Source organism: Parastagonospora nodorum (assembly GCF_000146915.1).
Source record: "Parastagonospora nodorum SN15 chromosome Unknown scaffold_25, whole genome shotgun sequence".
Lineage (NCBI taxonomy): Eukaryota > Fungi > Ascomycota > Dothideomycetes > Pleosporales > Phaeosphaeriaceae > Parastagonospora > Parastagonospora nodorum.
This window is the reverse complement of record NW_001884573.1, coordinates 428,747-443,771: the sequence shown is the minus strand read 5'-3', so window position 1 is coordinate 443,771 and position 15,025 is coordinate 428,747. Positions and strand designations below refer to the sequence as shown.

The window sequence follows — 15,025 nt, the reverse complement described above, 5'->3', positions numbered from 1 at the left end:
AAGGCTGATGTTCGAGGCCAGCACGACAATAATGCCTGCGACGAACAAAAATGAAGTACTATAGGCCATGATAAAAGATATCTCTGGAAGTTAGACAGCAAATGATTGCGAAGAACATCAGTGCTCACTACATGTGTCTCCCAACGTTGCCGCGATCGATTGATTTGGTCTCCTCCAGACTGTGCTTAGCGATGCAAGGCTGGAAGGCAGGGAGTAGTAACATATGACACGGCCAGAGAAGTAGAAATTCAATTGCTGCTAGATACGGCAAGCGATGGGAAATGAACCGCTTTATGCCCATCTTAGCGAGGTTGATGCCCTCGGTGGCTTTGGTCGACCCGCTCCAGAAGTGCATACCAGCCCCAGCAGCAACACTACAATTGGATTAAGGGAGTTCTGTGAAGGCCAAATCAATTCAGTGGTGGCTGCTATACGGAGAGTGGAACCAGTGGTGTTGATTGTGGCTGCATGAGCTGAGGTTTCGCCAAGCGTCTTACCGAACAGCCTGATGAACAATTGGGAAGTGAACATACGATTGTCCATCAAATGTTGACAGCGAACGATATATTAGGAATCAAAAGACAAAAGAGAACCATTGTAGCTGGTATCATATCGCTGAGGCAGCATGCTGAACTTGCTACACTATCCAGTAAGCCCTCGTAGCCGTGGTCGAGTAGCTCACGCTTTCCACGTTTTGAAAGGGGATTTCCGATCCCAAGGGGCGATATTGCTCGTGCATGCAGTATTATACAGGTCATTTCATCGGAGGCTCAAGGTAGGCAGCCTGTGCGGTTTCGACATTTGAAGCGAAGTAGATGCCTCCGCTTACTTGCGGCCATGTCGAACTGGAGGCTGGAGAATATCGAGCAGCATTCCGCTCAATGCAGCGATATTCCGCAGCTACAAATTTGGTGTCCACATAGCCCTTTCCGAGCGAGGCGATGTTCTGCTCGATCGCATCTGCCCATTGGAATGGGGCACAAAGGTAAGCGCAAGTTGGCGTGTCGTCAGGGCTCGAGCTTCCGAATGATGTGTTGCCAACTCCATCGCTCACAAGCACTGCTTCATGCACAAGTCGTAGACTAAGCACGTTGTCGTGATGTCTTGTTTTCGAGTTCGTCTTGTATGCGAAGAGACGATGCAGCGAAGATGAGGTGGTTGGTGGGTGGGAGATCTGCGAGCGGTACCTCAGCTAGCGGCGGCCCGTGCACCGTTCGCAGTCGTCTCCAGCGCCGGCGTGTGCAGCGTCTTTCGGCCAAAAGATGATGTCAGTTGTTAGAGATAGGTTTTCAAGCATCGCATGGCATTTCTTGTCTGGGGAGTTTGAAGCGAAGGAGTCAGAAGCCGCTCACAGATGACTCAAAGGCTGCTTCGCCTACAAATCCCTCGGAGAGAACTGCCTGTCGCAAGTCCAGCACGGCGAACGAACCTCCAAGATGAACCAGCAGACATGGGAATGGGAGCGCACCGTGGACTCGCAAAGGTTCCTCGTCTCTAATGCGCGAGAGCTGATGCCGCCTTCGTTTGTTCAGGAAGCCTTTGGAACCAAGGCCATGTTCTGGACGGATCCGTTCTCCGACGAAACTACACGCGCAATGCTCGACAACTCCCTAACGCTTGGAGTCTACAAACTCTCGGACTCTGGCCAGAGAGAGCCTATTGGCATGGCAAGAATGATTACTGATTACACGACGATCGCATTTCTGACCGATGTCTACATCGCGGACACCTATCGAGGCTTCGGACTGGGCAAATGGATGATCCACTGCTGTCGAGAGGTGGTGCTGGAGATGAAGAACCTGCGCTTCATGGTATTGTTCACGGGCGAGAAGAGTCTGCTGAAATTCTACAGCGACCAGCTTGGCATGGAAGTAGTGAGCAGCGGGCCCGAGTCTTCACTGACGTGCATGCGCGCGCGGACTAAAAACCTCGCCGAGGCGGCGGCTGCCTCGCAGCGGACCACTGACGAACCGAGCACTATGCAATCATAGTGCCTGCGGGTGAGACGGGGAATGCTGGTGGACTCTGTGTCGAGATCTGACGGTTTGGTGCACGGCAACGTGGTTTGATGGTTGGGCGCGATGATGATGGACTTTGTTCGCTGAACAGGGCTTAGCGGTGGGCCTGTTTGTCTTGGTCGGGTGTCTTGCAGGAGCTAGCGGCGATGAGACCATTCTTTATCAACCAACAAGTGCAAGGGTCTGCAACAACCGCCAGAGAGATGGTACGGTGCCGGCCTAGATTGCGCTCAGACTCGGCACTCTGCGGTCGGGTCATGAAAGCATTAATGGGATTCGGGGACGCCTTGTTCAAAGGGGCATTGTTCTACGGGGTCTTTCAGTTGTCATTCGTCTCTCGTCACTCGCTTTGGCGTTTTAGTTGGCAGACCGCGTCGTCGATATCCAAGTCTTGCGCCCTCGAATTGGAATCCTGCCTCCGATCTATTCCGACAAGTGCTAGGCGCCAGGAAGTGTAGAGTCGCTGTCATAGATTGCGTGCTTCTTGTATATCCCGTCCGGTTCAGTCCTCGAATTTATTCTTGTAGGACCCTGTTCGTTATTGACAACATGGCCGCCACATTGCAAACCTCCAAATTGGCTACCCCATCGAGCTCGACTTGCCAGAAGCGCAAACGCGCTGAGTTCGACGCACAACCGCCTACTCCGCCCCTTACAGCATCCGATCCCGAAGGAACGCGTCTTGTGTCGCGCGGGGTCAATGTCCTCTCTACAGCCGCAGCCGCGCTGTCGCAAGTCACGCTCCTCTACGAATCCGATTCCGTAGCACAGGATGGATTGCTACGAAGCGTAGCGACCGTTACAGGCGCAGTCGAGGCTGGAGGAAAGCTCCTAATATGCGGTGTGGGCAAAAGCGGCCTGGTGGGGCGGAAGATGGTAGCGACAATGAAGAGCCTGGGGATCGCGTGTAGCTTCATGCATGCTGCTGAGGCACTGCACGGCGATTTGGGCGATATCCGCAAGGTTCGTGCATCGTTTTCTCTGGCGGTCTGGCTGTGCTCGAGGTGGTCGCTGACAAACACCAGAACGACGTGATTCTCTTCATCTCGTATTCCGGCAAGACGGCCGAACTCCTCGCTCTTCTCCCTCACATTCCCACGCGCACGCCGATAGTGGCCATAACTTCGCACAAGCGCGCAGAGGACTGCCCCCTCCTTCAGGCACATCCTAACACTGTTCTGTTGCCTGCGCCAATCCACGAGCTCGAGGAGGTGAGCTTTGGAGTGTGCGCGCCTACAACTTCGACAACCGTTACTATCGCCGTTGGTGACATGCTTGCGCTCACCGTAGCGGAAGCTCTATATGAGAATGAGGCTGAAGGCATGAAAGACGTCTTCCGGCGGAATCATCCAGGTGGTGCAATCGGAGCGAAGGCGAGGAAGATTGAAGCCACGACAGACTCTGGAGTCGAGTCGGACGGATTGGCTACACCTCCAGGGTTATGACGATGACAGTGGCAGTGATGATGTGCGTTCACAAGAGTGCGACTTGCAGAGGAGTGAACTATGAGCGATTTTCGATTGAAGCGGGATTTTTGGACGGCCAAGCGCTGGTCGTCGATAGAGGCGTGCAAGCGCCTATGAGCGTAATGGTTCAACAGACACGTCACAGGAGCGAAGTGCTCGGCGATGGTTGTAAGAGTACACATGCGGTATCTCATAGCATGCTAGAATGAAGTTCTTACAGTAAGGCCCGTGTGCTCATTCTTCGCGGAAATCACGGTGCAGCTAAGCGCTCCTTCCTCATTCCAAACCATTACGTCACAGCTGGAGAACTTGCAAAATCGACTGTACGTTTTCACGGCTCATGTAAAGAGGTGACAGGTATGATATCTGGTGAAAAGAGAAGTAATAGATAGAAAGGGTTATCAACTATAATAGAAAGTGGCTGGATTTGGAGGCGCGATTCGTAGCCGGAAGCTATCCATAGTATTCGGAAAGTTTGTAAGAGAAGCTGCTGTTTCTATCATTGGTGACAACTTCAACCATTTGAAGTGCACGTAGTAGGATGAACAACAGTATAGGTGATTCTAGTATCTCGGATATCTCTCGGTACCGGTCCTCAAACCCCTCTAGCCCCGCACCCTAAAACTTTTCTTTCACGACCCCGCCTCCACCCTATCTTCTGTGTCAGATCTCCCCTAGTCAAGCATATCTGAACCACGGTTTCCATCGTCACAAATTAAGGCTGTCATTATATTGCATAATTTTTCGCGAACCCTCAACAACTCGGTTTTGTAGTGTAAGAATCTCTCCACACTACTCCAGCTTGCCCCCGCTAATCACCTTATAGGTAGCGGTTATCACTCCGGATTCTGATCTACGTCAGTGTCTTCCGGCAACCCCGGTTCGATTCCGGGCAAGACCTTGTTTTTTGGCTTTTGCGTTCTTCGCACAAGCGATGGGTCGCTCTCTGCTTCTGCGTGGAGGGAATCGTTCCTTTTTGGCTGCCAGTGTATGACATATGTAGAGAACGAAGGAAGCTAGTGTAAATTGTTATTTTGACGCCGCGAGACAAGGAAGGACGGCGTAGAGGTACAACGGATATTTCGCACGACGTGTGTGAAGGTGATGTACATATTCATTTCCTCATATTCATTCTTCTACGCCTTCCCACTACTTCCACAAATATCCATCCACCGCTCCGTCTCCTTCTGAATAACCTTCATCTGTTCGTCGATAAGTTTCGGCACGCCCCAACTCGCCGCGTTTTCCCTCAACACCTGATTGCCCACTTCTAATAACAGCTTGTTCACATTCAACTTCACCGCGCCGGCTTCTATACATTTGCGCATGACCTCTGGCGGGAAGTCATTCGTGCCGTGCAGCGCAACGTGCACGCGTTTGTTGATCTGGGTGTTAATCGCGTCCAGGCGGTCGAAGTGGATTTGTCCCTCCTTGGGTCCCGCGGGGCCGTAATCGCCATGGACGTTACCGATACTCGGCGCGAGGATGTCGACGCCAGCAGCGAGAAAATTGTCCACGTCTTCAGGGCTGGTGAATAATGCTTCTAAGCCTTCTGTATCTGCTATTCCGTCTTCCCCACCCTCGATACGCCCGCTCTCAGCTTCTACAGCAATACCCCGCGCATGGCATTCTTGGGTCAAGGTCTTGGTTTTCTCGAGGTTCTCGGCTTCAGAGTAGTGCGACATGTCCACCATGACGCTGTCGACCGGCAGCGTGGCTATGATTTCGCGAATGTGCTCTACATTCTGCGCGTGGTCGATGTGTAATGATAGCGGAGCGGACGAGGTTTTGACGGCGTGTGCGGCGGCGTGGGCGAGGAGGGGGACTTGTTTGAGGGTGGAGGGGAAGAGTTGGATTATCAGCGGTGACCGGCGAGACTCTGCGGCGGCAACGAGGGCGGTGAGCTGTTCGACATTGTAGCTGTGTAAATGTTAGACATTTGGGTGTCAGGGTTAAGTTTGGGGGGATTTTGCCCGTACGCGATGGCAGCCATGACGCCGTAGTTGCCAGCTGCGGCGGCATTGAGGATCTTCACCGTGCGATTGTTCTGAAGGGACGCCATGTTTTGGAGTACGGATTCGAGTAGGAAGGGTTACAGGTCTACAACGCTGAGTTGGGATCTCACAAGAATCAAAAGGGTAGAAACAGCTTGCAAAGCAACCTCTCGGAACCAGCTCGGAACTGAAGCACGCTCGCTGCGAGCGGAAATGCTGCGGCCTCAACGAACAGCGATTGGGCATCGTATCGAGCCAGCAGACATCCACCGACAAGGTCATTTCCTCGATTGCCTGGTGTTCTCCCGCTCCCGCTGCAGCATGGTCTCGAGGTGGTATGGTAAAGTGCCCCGTAACGAGGCATGTGCCAGCAAGCGAAACGGGGGATCAGCAACTGCACGTCATGCCTCCACCGGAACGTACCCCGCTTCGTCCCCAGATGGGGAGAGCCCGCAGCCGGTATTTCTCGGTTTGACTCGCTATCGACAATTATCGACTTCGGTAATTGTATTCACGATTCGTGCGTCGGGCGTGCCATAGTGCTGGCTCGCAACGTGGGCATCGCTTCCACAGAGCCGCTCGATCCGGGCTCTCGGGTGGACGTTGAAGCTTCTGGGGATGCACTAGAGGCGGGTTCGGGAACAAATATGGCTAGTAGAGGAATATGGGGAGTCCCATGGCAGAGATCGGGTGTAGACGGAGCATGGCAACGAGACGAAGGTCAATGAGTGCATAAATTGGCGGTGACAAAGGGCTTTCATTCATGACTCTGCTCGCCAGTATTTGGCAAGATCATTTAGTAATGTCTTTGGTGGAAACTTTGTAACATCGAGAGTGCTCTCGAGCAATTGGTAAATGGCGGACTGCTTTACAGGGTTTTGTACACAAAGGCCAGCTACGGTATGGTTAGTGACTTTCATTGGTATCATGAGAGCATATCTTACCTGCATAGAGGGCCTGGAAGTTGACAAACGCACTGGGCAAGTCTTTGCCTTGGTGCATCATCGCGATACCGCATATCGTCTCCACACTTTCGTCCAGGAAGCGCTGCCTAACGCGGAAATCATCCATGCCTCCCATAGACGGCTGGTTGATCAACACTATGATCCTTGCGAAGTGGAAAGTCTGAATTGCCGCAGCATATGACGGAGGATGAATCCAAATCGGTGCGAATAATCCACCTGATTCTGGAAGTGGGACTTTGTATATGGGCTGGAAGGATGATGGCAAAGTACGCTGCCAATCTTCCAGCGCCTGTAGGAGCTTCACACCCTGGTCAATACGAGTGTTCATGTCGTATTTCTTCTCATTTGCAGCAAAGTCGACACATCTGCCACAAATGTACACAACCCGCAAGCAAAGCTCATCAGGACTTAGATCCATCAAGCGCCGAGTGGGGCGCCATATTGTCAACACACGTCGCCCTTCGCGGAATGCAACCCATATATCCTGACGTATCCACTGCCACCAAGCGGCTCGTCGAAGCCCGTCAGGTGTCTCCCCATTGTTGTTCTGGGCTCTCTGAATCCAGAAGATACCCCTCAGGTGTCGTTCCCAAGCGCCAGAGTTGTACTCTCCTTCGGCATCAAACATTTCATAAGTACTGATGAGCAATGCAGTCGCTATGATTTCCCTAGACTTGGAGTAAGATGGGTATAAGAGGTTCTGTGAGAGATAGTGTAGACATTCGTAGTAGTATTGCGTGGCGACTTGTAGGTGTGGATTCGGGTGAGTGTTTAGTGCCGTGGCATCTGGTCCTGGTGGTTGAGCAAACATGTTGGGTTGGTGTTGTTGAGGCACTACAAGAAGCGCTTGGTGCCGAGCTGCCACTGCGAGGAGTGCCTTTAGGACACCCGCGTTGTGGACCGCCAGTCGAGGCACAGTGGTCGAAAACTGTTTGGTCGGGTCACATAGGTCTAGTATGGGGCCTATCACACTGACAAAATGATGGAAGAGATGGAGTTCGCCATCTGCCAGTGGAATAATATCAGGTGAATTCCATTGCTCGTGTAATGCTGGCACGGCTTCCCGACTCGGCCCAGGCGACTGAAGACTAAGACCGAGGATCTCTGCTTCTGGCACGGGACTTTGCCGCCTGGACAGCACAGCTCTATCAAGTTCCAAATTGAGATTGTACTTGTCAATGTTGTTGATGGCATCTTCTGCCAGCAGATCGTACCATTCCAACGGCGCCGAGTTTGGTGACGGCATACCTTGAATGGTCGTCAACGGCGAGTCAAACATCAACTCGGGAGAGTTGGTGAACAGCTGAGGGTCGAGGTCTCCCGCATGAGAGCTCGTTGCAAAGGACCTTTTGGTGGTGGCTGGGGACACTGCAGCCAGCGCCGGGCTCTCTGCTGTGACCGACGGTGTCGACTGGGTCGCTGGTTCCGATACATTGTTGGCCAAGGGTGAAGTTGGCTCGCCGGGTGGGGCGTATACACATTCTCTGTCCGACTTTGTGCAAGTCACACAGCGCGGACGAAGCTCGTCACATTTCACGCGCCTTTTGCGACATGTCAGACTGCCATGGTCAGTTTTGGACAAAATGTATGGAAATTTGGTTGGGGTCACAGGCTAACGCAAGCAGTGCCTGCCGCTCCGCACTGTGGAGAAGAACGTGGAGGGGTACTTACCAGCCAGTTGTAGTGCGTAGGCCTCTCGCACGTGAAGGACGCGGTTTCCGGGGCTTGTGAACACCTGTTGCTGAGACGGGCATCACCGAGAGCACTTCGCATGCTGCGGTGGGTTCGCTTCGCTACGGGGACGCGTCTTCGCGTCGGGGGTTGATGGTCTTGCTTGTGGGGTGCGGCTGTTCAGTGCGGCTGTCAGCGGCTTCGCACTGGGACTCAGCAAACACGTGATTGCGAAGCGCTGGATGTTCGTTTCTGCAATGGCGCAAAGTTTATGGCTCAAAGTTTATTGTCGTCGGTTCCAGCCTCACAGCGCGCGCATTGGTCGCACGCCTCTGTGGCGAATTTGTGCAGCACAGCTTGCGCCTTGTGCGTCGTTTGGTCGTCGGGAAACAAAGCGAGAAAAGTCGAAAACACGAAGACGCCAGGGGTCATGGTCACATTATACTTCAGGCTCCCGGGCGAGAGATGTCCACGGGTTGCACTTGTCGGCAGCATGTTCCGAGAGGGAGAAAACCGGAGGTCGCTTATTAGTCAGTTGCGATGGACACTTTGGCAGGAGCTCCTTGCACAACGACACAAAAATACGCAGAATTCAAGTCTCCCATGTCTATTCAAGCGTCATGTCATTATATATGCCGGAGCCATGGCCGGGGTATCCCAAAACTCCTCCCAATGCAGATGGTATTCATCGACAATTCGTTTCACTACCATGCGCCAACAATGCCAGCAATTGGAATGTCAATGCCTGTCGTATAGCTCGCACTGTCTGACAACAGGTAGACATATGCGCCGCCCAACTCCCGCGGATCTGCCAGCCTGGGCATGCCGCCATAGTACTGCATCTTCAAGTTCCAGTCAGGGGCCTTCTCCACGTAGTAGGTCATCTGTGTGCGGACAAAACCAGGCGATATGCTGTTGACTCGAACCCCCTTGGAAGCCCACTCCATAGCGAGTGTATGTGCCATGTTGCGGACTGCGGCTTTGGTGCCTCCGTAAGGCGCTGAAGGTGCGGCGCGATTTGGGCGGTACGACGTCATGGACGCGGTGAAGACGATGGAGCCCTTGATGCCCAGCTCGATGAACTTGTTCGCAGCCGCCTTAGCGCAGAAATATGCGCCAAACACGTTGAGGTTGAACAGCTGCTCGAGCTGAGGACGGTCAAAGTTCAGCGCTGGCTGGTGCTTGGTCATGCCAGCATTGGCAATCATGCCATCAATACGGCCCGACTGGGCGACAATCTCGTCGACGGCCTTTATGACGCTCTCTTCCGATGTAACATCGCAATGAAGGTACTTGACGCGCTTGGGATGCGCGGCCGCCAGAGCCTGGAAGTCCTCGCCAGGCTCGAACAGATCGAGAGAGTAAATCTCTTTGGCGTCGTTCGCTAGACACACGGTCGCAAGCCCGAGACCAATTCCACGGTTTGCGCCAGTGATGGCAATAACCTTGCCCTTCAGGCTGACTTTCCAGTCAAAGTCCTCCTTGGGCTCAGTCGAGAGGTATACGGGGTTTGGCACCGACTGCTCGACTTGGGCGGCATCTGGGTTCCAGCCCGCAGGAGGGGCGGTCTGTGACGGGTCGGGAACAATCGCGGAGGGAGACATGATGCGCGTGTGCGGCGTGGAAGGCTGAAGGCAGAAGGTCTGGCGAAACAGATGGGCAGCAACAAATTGACGAGCAGACCTGCACGCCCGGACCGAACTGTACTTAAGTACACACAGCACCTGCTACCCCGCGAGACTTTGTGGCGACATGAGCTTTTCGGCCTTTGCCGAATACTGTACCATCTCTGCGGAGAGCAACACAACTTGTGGGGTCTTGCTGAATGAACCATGAGTGCCTCGTTACGGTGGCTGCACACCGAGACGAGGCACACGAGAACCTCACATCAGTCAGCACCAAAAGCCCATGTTCTCGCCGGACAGGTTCGTTTAGTGACGCCCGCTCGCATCGAGCCGCTTCGATCGGGAGACCTGCAACAGCGTTCTCCGCTCGGATGCTAGACGAGGCTCCGCTCGCTTGAAGCCAATCAGAACTCCAAACGCACCCGCACAAGCCTACCAAATGCGGCAAAACGTCGGATGACACAGCGGATCTGGGGTCGAGAAGAAGGACCGAAGAATCTGGGGCGGCCCCTGCTGAATTCGAATATGTCAGAGGAAACATGTTTGCGACACGATTCTCCATCTATAAAGATCTGGGGTATCACGTCGTTACTGGAAAGGTCATCCTGGTGCAGCACCCCTGAACTTCCTTTTTCAGCTGCGCAACACTTCGTGCACGCAGTCGATACACAAATTGCCACGAGGTCGTTCCTTCGCCCCTTGCTTACTGAAGATGTCTTCGACGCCACAATCGCTTGAGGCCGCAGACTTGAAGGAGATGGACGCTACGAAGCAAATCGAGGTCTCTGGGGACCTCTCGTGGACACCCGAGGAAGAGGCCAAGCTCGTGAAGAAGATTGATCTTTTCCTGCTGCCGACGATATGGCTCATGTACCTGCTGTCGTACATGGACCGCACAAAGTAGGTTTTTCAACAACTCAACAATCGCCATACTAACATGAATCCAGCATTGGCAATGCAAAGATTGCGGGTATGGCCGATGACCTGAAGCTCACATCAAACCAATACTCGATCGCACTCGTGGTGTTCTTCGTCACATACGTTGTGTTCGAGCCTCCGTCGAACATGCTTCTCGTCCGCTTCAAGCCTTCCATCTATCTGCCAGCCATCATGACCATTTGGGGAGCACTTACCTGCGTCATGGCTGTCATTCAGGATTTCAAGCACCTCGTTGCGCTTCGCGTTCTTGTCGGTGTTTTCGAAGCTGGTTTCGCGCCTGGTATTCTCTTGATTATTAGTTCATGGTACAAGAAGGAGGAACAGTCGAAGCGTTTCGGTGTCTACATGTCCGCCGCTATTCTCTCGGGAGCTTTCGGTGGCCTTCTTGCTGGTGCCATTACCGGTGGAATGGAGGGATCTGGTGGACTGCGTGGGTGAGTGAAATATACTCCGCTTGGTCCTTCAACAACAAACTAACATTTTCGGAAATAGATGGAGATGGCTATTCATTATTGAGGGGGTCGCAACCATCGTCTGGGCTATCTGCGCTCACTTCATTCTCCTCGACTTCCCGGCCAACAGCGTCCGTCTGACTGAGCGCGAGCGCTCCATTGCCATTGCACGTCTTCAAGGTGGTGGTGTACAGACACACACAGCTGGCGATGAGCGCATGGGCAAACTTCAATCCTTTAAGCTCGCCATCATGGACTGGAGGACCATCGGCTTCATCCTTGGATACATGGTATGGCCAGATGTCTCACAATTGCTCACATTATCATGCTAACAACGACTAGGTCATCGTCGGCTCCTCCACCCTGTCCTACTTCTACCCCACCCTCGTCAACGGTCTCGGCTACACCTCCACCGTGCAAGCGCAATACATGACCGTTCCTATCTACGCCGTCGCCTTTGTCTGCACCGCTATCACCACCTACTTCGCCGACTCCATCTCCAAGCACCGTGGCATCGTCATTTCCGGCTGGCTCACCTTCTCCCTCGTAACCTCGATCCTCGTCTGCGTCATTTACGAGTTCAAGGCCCGCTACGCTCTACTCGTGCTCATGGCCGCCGGTCTGTGGGCATCAAACGCTGTCGCACTCTCGTTCGCAAGTGCAACATTTGGAAGCATGGAGCCCGAGGTCAGGGCGATTGCTTTGGCGCTCGTCAATGCTATGGGCAACCTGGCGCAAATCTACGGCGCATACCTCTTCCCTTCAGACGACAAGCCAAAGTATCTCATGGGCTTTGGTGTTATTTCGGGCATGTTGGGCTTCGGTATCTTCATCTACCTGTTCATGCACGTTGCTGTCAGGAGGAAGGAGGGTTTGGGCCTGTGGAGATAGATTGTTTCTCCAGAACAGGTGTTTATACTTTAGAGTTGCAATCTGTATATATTACAGCTGGTATAGATCGCTGCGCGGTTTTTCATGGCTAATTAAATATCAAAGACTTTACGTTCACATATTTGCGTCCCGAAGTCTCATATATGCTGTGGCCCTATAATGTGAATCCTTCTGGTCTTCTCTACCCAGGTTCATCACTGATACTTTTTTTAAAAATCGACGTTACTATTGATGCGCGAAGCCATATACCACCGCTTCACAACATAACAACTTCATCCTTGATGCCCCCAGTACCTTCCGTACATATGTAGTTGCCAGCAGGACGTACCACACGATTACAGCCGAATCACTCACATAACCACACCTTCACCAATATGCCACTATATCTTCGCCATATTCCCATCCTTCTCTTTCTGCCCCTATATATTAACGGTCAAAATGACCCGCTCACAAAAAGCCTGGCTGCGTAAACACCAGCCAAGTTACTGGTCTGTCTGGTTCGGCAAGAACAAAAAGAAAGACAAGGGCAGTGACACTGATATCTCGTCGCGCGTAGCACAACAAGGTTCAGTCCAATTCAACCCGCAGGAACAGTTCGCAGGACGTGCGCAATACTGATCTTTGTGCATGTGTTGAAATCGAGGCTGAAATAAAAACAGAAAATGCTCCTCCCCCAGCTGTTCCACGCCATCAATACCAGCACCAACCTCCCCCTGATGATTATCCACCGCCACATCAACAGTACGCACCCCATGACGTCCCCGAATATCAAAGATCTGAGTTTAACAACCCCTTAGGTAGTTTGCTCCCCTCTCCCCATCATCATGAGGCTGGCGCAGCACACTTCCCTGAATTTAACAGCCCGTTAGGTAGTCCGCATCGCTCTCCCGCCCATCACGTTGCTCTAGCTGGAAGTTCGCGCTTCACGAATTCGCCGCCCCTGGACGCTGAAGAAGGCAATGAACCTGCGAATTCGAGTGAGCGTACGGAGACTCATGGGCAGCCGAGCATGAGACGGAGACCTGGCAGTGGTCAGGAGAGTTTTAGAACGGGCGAGAGGATTCCGAGTATGAGGTGGAGTCCGGAGAGAGGGCTGGAGAGTTTTAGGACGGGGGAGATTCCGTATGTGCCAGAGACAGTGAGGGTGAATGGGGCGAGGACGAAACTGGGGGGGAAGAGGAATGATGAGTTAGATGAGGAAGATCAGTAGGTTTATAGGTAGTAATGTGATTTTATACACTTGAAGATGGATGCAAGCAGCAAGTTGTGGTTGTGATGGAAATGGAGGTTTCCCATGCAGTATGCTAATGTTAGTTAACTATTCCCACTCCGCTACACTGGAACGCTTCTACACAGAAAAGCCACCAAGCTTGATGTCGTGTCGTTCCTGATCAATTCGTTCCTTCCCAAAGAGCCATTCAGGGTACTAGCGCGCCTACTGAACCGGCAAGTTTACGCGATCCTTATCGATAAGCTCATCAACTCCCAAAATTTCCAGCGACACCAACACACTTGCCTCGAAACCAAACCTCACCATGGCAAAACGAAAGCGCGGCTCCCACTCTCCCACTCCAGATCTTCTCGCCGGCTCCGAAACCGCCGACCGCACGCTGAAAAACCAAAAGCGCGTGTGCAACCGCTGCCTGCTCGATGCGAAAAAGTCGCTAATCACAGCGCTTCGCCTCGGCGCAGGCTTTGAGCGCCAGAAACACAGTCGCAGGAAGAAGACGGCGCAGGCCAAAAATGATACAAAGGGCTTGGAGCGGCTGGATGCCGAGTATGTGGTGTTGAAGAGCCTGGAGCTGGAGAAGATTGCGGACCAGCAACTGCGGAAGACGGTGGGAAGGGTGAAGAGTCTGAAGGATCAAGAAGCGCTGAAGACGTATGTAGCAGGCGTGGAGAAAAGCAACACTGATTCTGCAACACTGAACGTGTTGGCGAGGTTGTACAAGGTCGCGGCGGTGAAGAAGGTGGTGGACGATGCAATTGAGCAGCTGAAGGGCGTATTTGCGCTGGTGGATGCAGCGACACCGAATGCAGACAAGAAAGAATCGAAGAAGCAAAAGAAGCCAGTGGCAGAAGATGTAGAAATGCTGGACGTGAGTCACGAAGAAGGCGACCCATTCAATGCGTTCAACGCGCGGATAGCAGCACCGTCGTCTGGTGAAGAGGGCAGCGAAGGCTCCGTATCGGACGGTGAACGGCCGCCAAGCATCGGAGACAGCGAAAGAGAACACGATGCAGAAGACGATCTAGATGCGGAGAGCGAGAGTGAAGACGGAGATGCGTTCAAAGGCTTTAGCGGGGCAAGTGACGACGAAGACGTTGCTATTGAACGCCGATTGGCACCGCCGTCAGATATGTCAGACTCGGATGCATCTGAACAAGCTGGAAAAACTATCAAGAGCCTTAAAGCGATAGTCCCCAAAGCACCGACGTCATCCGCCTTCATCCCCTCCATGAGCCACGCTACATACATCGCAGGCTCCGACTCGGAAGCCTCGGATCTCTCTGCCGACTTTGCGCCCCGCAAAAATCGCCGCGGCCAGCGTGCACGTCAAAAAATCGCAGAAGCAAAGTTTGGCGCCAAGGCTAAACATGTCGAGAAGCAAAATCAAGCGCAGTGGGACGCCAAACGTGGAGCTGTTAGTGCCAAGAGAGGTTATGGTCCAACGCAAAGTGGAGAGAATGCTATACCGCTGGGCAAGAAGAAGGAAGAGAAGAAGCGAGACGACAAGGGCACGTTGCATCCTAGTTGGGAGGCAGCGAAGATGGCCAAGGAGAAGAAGATGATCAAGATTGACCTTGGGAAGCCGCAGGGGTTGGGCAAGAAGGTTGTGTTCGATTAAGATACCCGATGACTAACAATATCAACGATTTTTTCGCCATCGCACCAACATGATTCGCGCTTGTTGTTATCATCGCAGCAGCATAATTCTGAGGGAGCCTGTGTCATGTGGAAAAGGTTTGCGCAAAAACAGTTCATAATTCTAAGTCTAGGCTA

The 15,025-nt window shown here is 52.9% G+C and overlaps 9 protein-coding genes across 9 annotated transcripts; 5 read left to right on the top strand and 4 right to left on the bottom strand.

The window, feature by feature from the left end:
• Positions 1–542: 542 nt before the first annotated feature.
• SNOG_13235 (hypothetical protein) lies at positions 543–839 on the bottom strand (the record flags this gene model as incomplete). Its single annotated transcript, XM_001803394.1, has 2 exons — positions 543–730; positions 830–839. The coding sequence occupies 2 exons, from the start codon at positions 837–839 to the stop codon at positions 543–545; spliced, it is 198 nt and encodes a 65-aa protein (XP_001803446.1).
• Positions 840–1,436: 597 nt separating this feature from the next.
• On the top strand, positions 1,437–1,991 carry SNOG_13234 (hypothetical protein; the record flags this gene model as incomplete). Its single annotated transcript, XM_001803393.1, has 1 exon — positions 1,437–1,991. The coding sequence occupies one exon, from the start codon at positions 1,437–1,439 to the stop codon at positions 1,989–1,991; it is 555 nt and encodes a 184-aa protein (XP_001803445.1).
• Positions 1,992–2,567: 576 nt separating this feature from the next.
• Positions 2,568–3,463, top strand: SNOG_13233 (hypothetical protein; the record flags this gene model as incomplete). Its single annotated transcript, XM_001803392.1, has 2 exons — positions 2,568–2,981; positions 3,044–3,463. 2 exons carry the CDS (start codon positions 2,568–2,570, stop codon positions 3,461–3,463), a joined length of 834 nt encoding a protein of 277 aa, XP_001803444.1.
• A 1,130-nt stretch (positions 3,464–4,593) lies between these two features.
• On the bottom strand, positions 4,594–5,546 carry SNOG_13232 (hypothetical protein; the record flags this gene model as incomplete). Its single annotated transcript, XM_001803391.1, has 2 exons — positions 4,594–5,404; positions 5,464–5,546. The coding sequence occupies 2 exons, from the start codon at positions 5,544–5,546 to the stop codon at positions 4,621–4,623; spliced, it is 867 nt and encodes a 288-aa protein (XP_001803443.1). The 3' UTR covers positions 4,594–4,620.
• Positions 5,547–6,239: 693 nt separating this feature from the next.
• Positions 6,240–8,546, bottom strand: SNOG_13231 (hypothetical protein; the record flags this gene model as incomplete). The annotated part of the gene is made up of 4 exons (XM_001803390.1): positions 6,240–6,373; positions 6,423–7,935; positions 8,115–8,290; positions 8,423–8,546. The coding sequence occupies 4 exons, from the start codon at positions 8,544–8,546 to the stop codon at positions 6,240–6,242; spliced, it is 1,947 nt and encodes a 648-aa protein (XP_001803442.1).
• A 161-nt stretch (positions 8,547–8,707) lies between these two features.
• Positions 8,708–9,718, bottom strand: SNOG_13230 (hypothetical protein; the record flags this gene model as incomplete). The annotated part of the gene is made up of 1 exon (XM_001803389.1): positions 8,708–9,718. The coding sequence occupies one exon, from the start codon at positions 9,716–9,718 to the stop codon at positions 8,819–8,821; it is 900 nt and encodes a 299-aa protein (XP_001803441.1). The 3' UTR covers positions 8,708–8,818.
• Positions 9,719–10,451: 733 nt separating this feature from the next.
• On the top strand, positions 10,452–12,021 carry SNOG_13229 (hypothetical protein; the record flags this gene model as incomplete). Its single annotated transcript, XM_001803388.1, has 4 exons — positions 10,452–10,639; positions 10,687–11,112; positions 11,171–11,420; positions 11,473–12,021. 4 exons carry the CDS (start codon positions 10,452–10,454, stop codon positions 12,019–12,021), a joined length of 1,413 nt encoding a protein of 470 aa, XP_001803440.1.
• A 438-nt stretch (positions 12,022–12,459) lies between these two features.
• SNOG_13228 (hypothetical protein) lies at positions 12,460–13,231 on the top strand (the record flags this gene model as incomplete). Its single annotated transcript, XM_001803387.1, has 2 exons — positions 12,460–12,625; positions 12,681–13,231. 2 exons carry the CDS (start codon positions 12,460–12,462, stop codon positions 13,229–13,231), a joined length of 717 nt encoding a protein of 238 aa, XP_001803439.1.
• A 325-nt stretch (positions 13,232–13,556) lies between these two features.
• SNOG_13227 (hypothetical protein) lies at positions 13,557–14,870 on the top strand (the record flags this gene model as incomplete). The annotated part of the gene is made up of 1 exon (XM_001803386.1): positions 13,557–14,870. One exon carries the CDS (start codon positions 13,557–13,559, stop codon positions 14,868–14,870), a length of 1,314 nt encoding a protein of 437 aa, XP_001803438.1.
• Between the last annotated feature and the right edge of the window lie 155 nt (positions 14,871–15,025).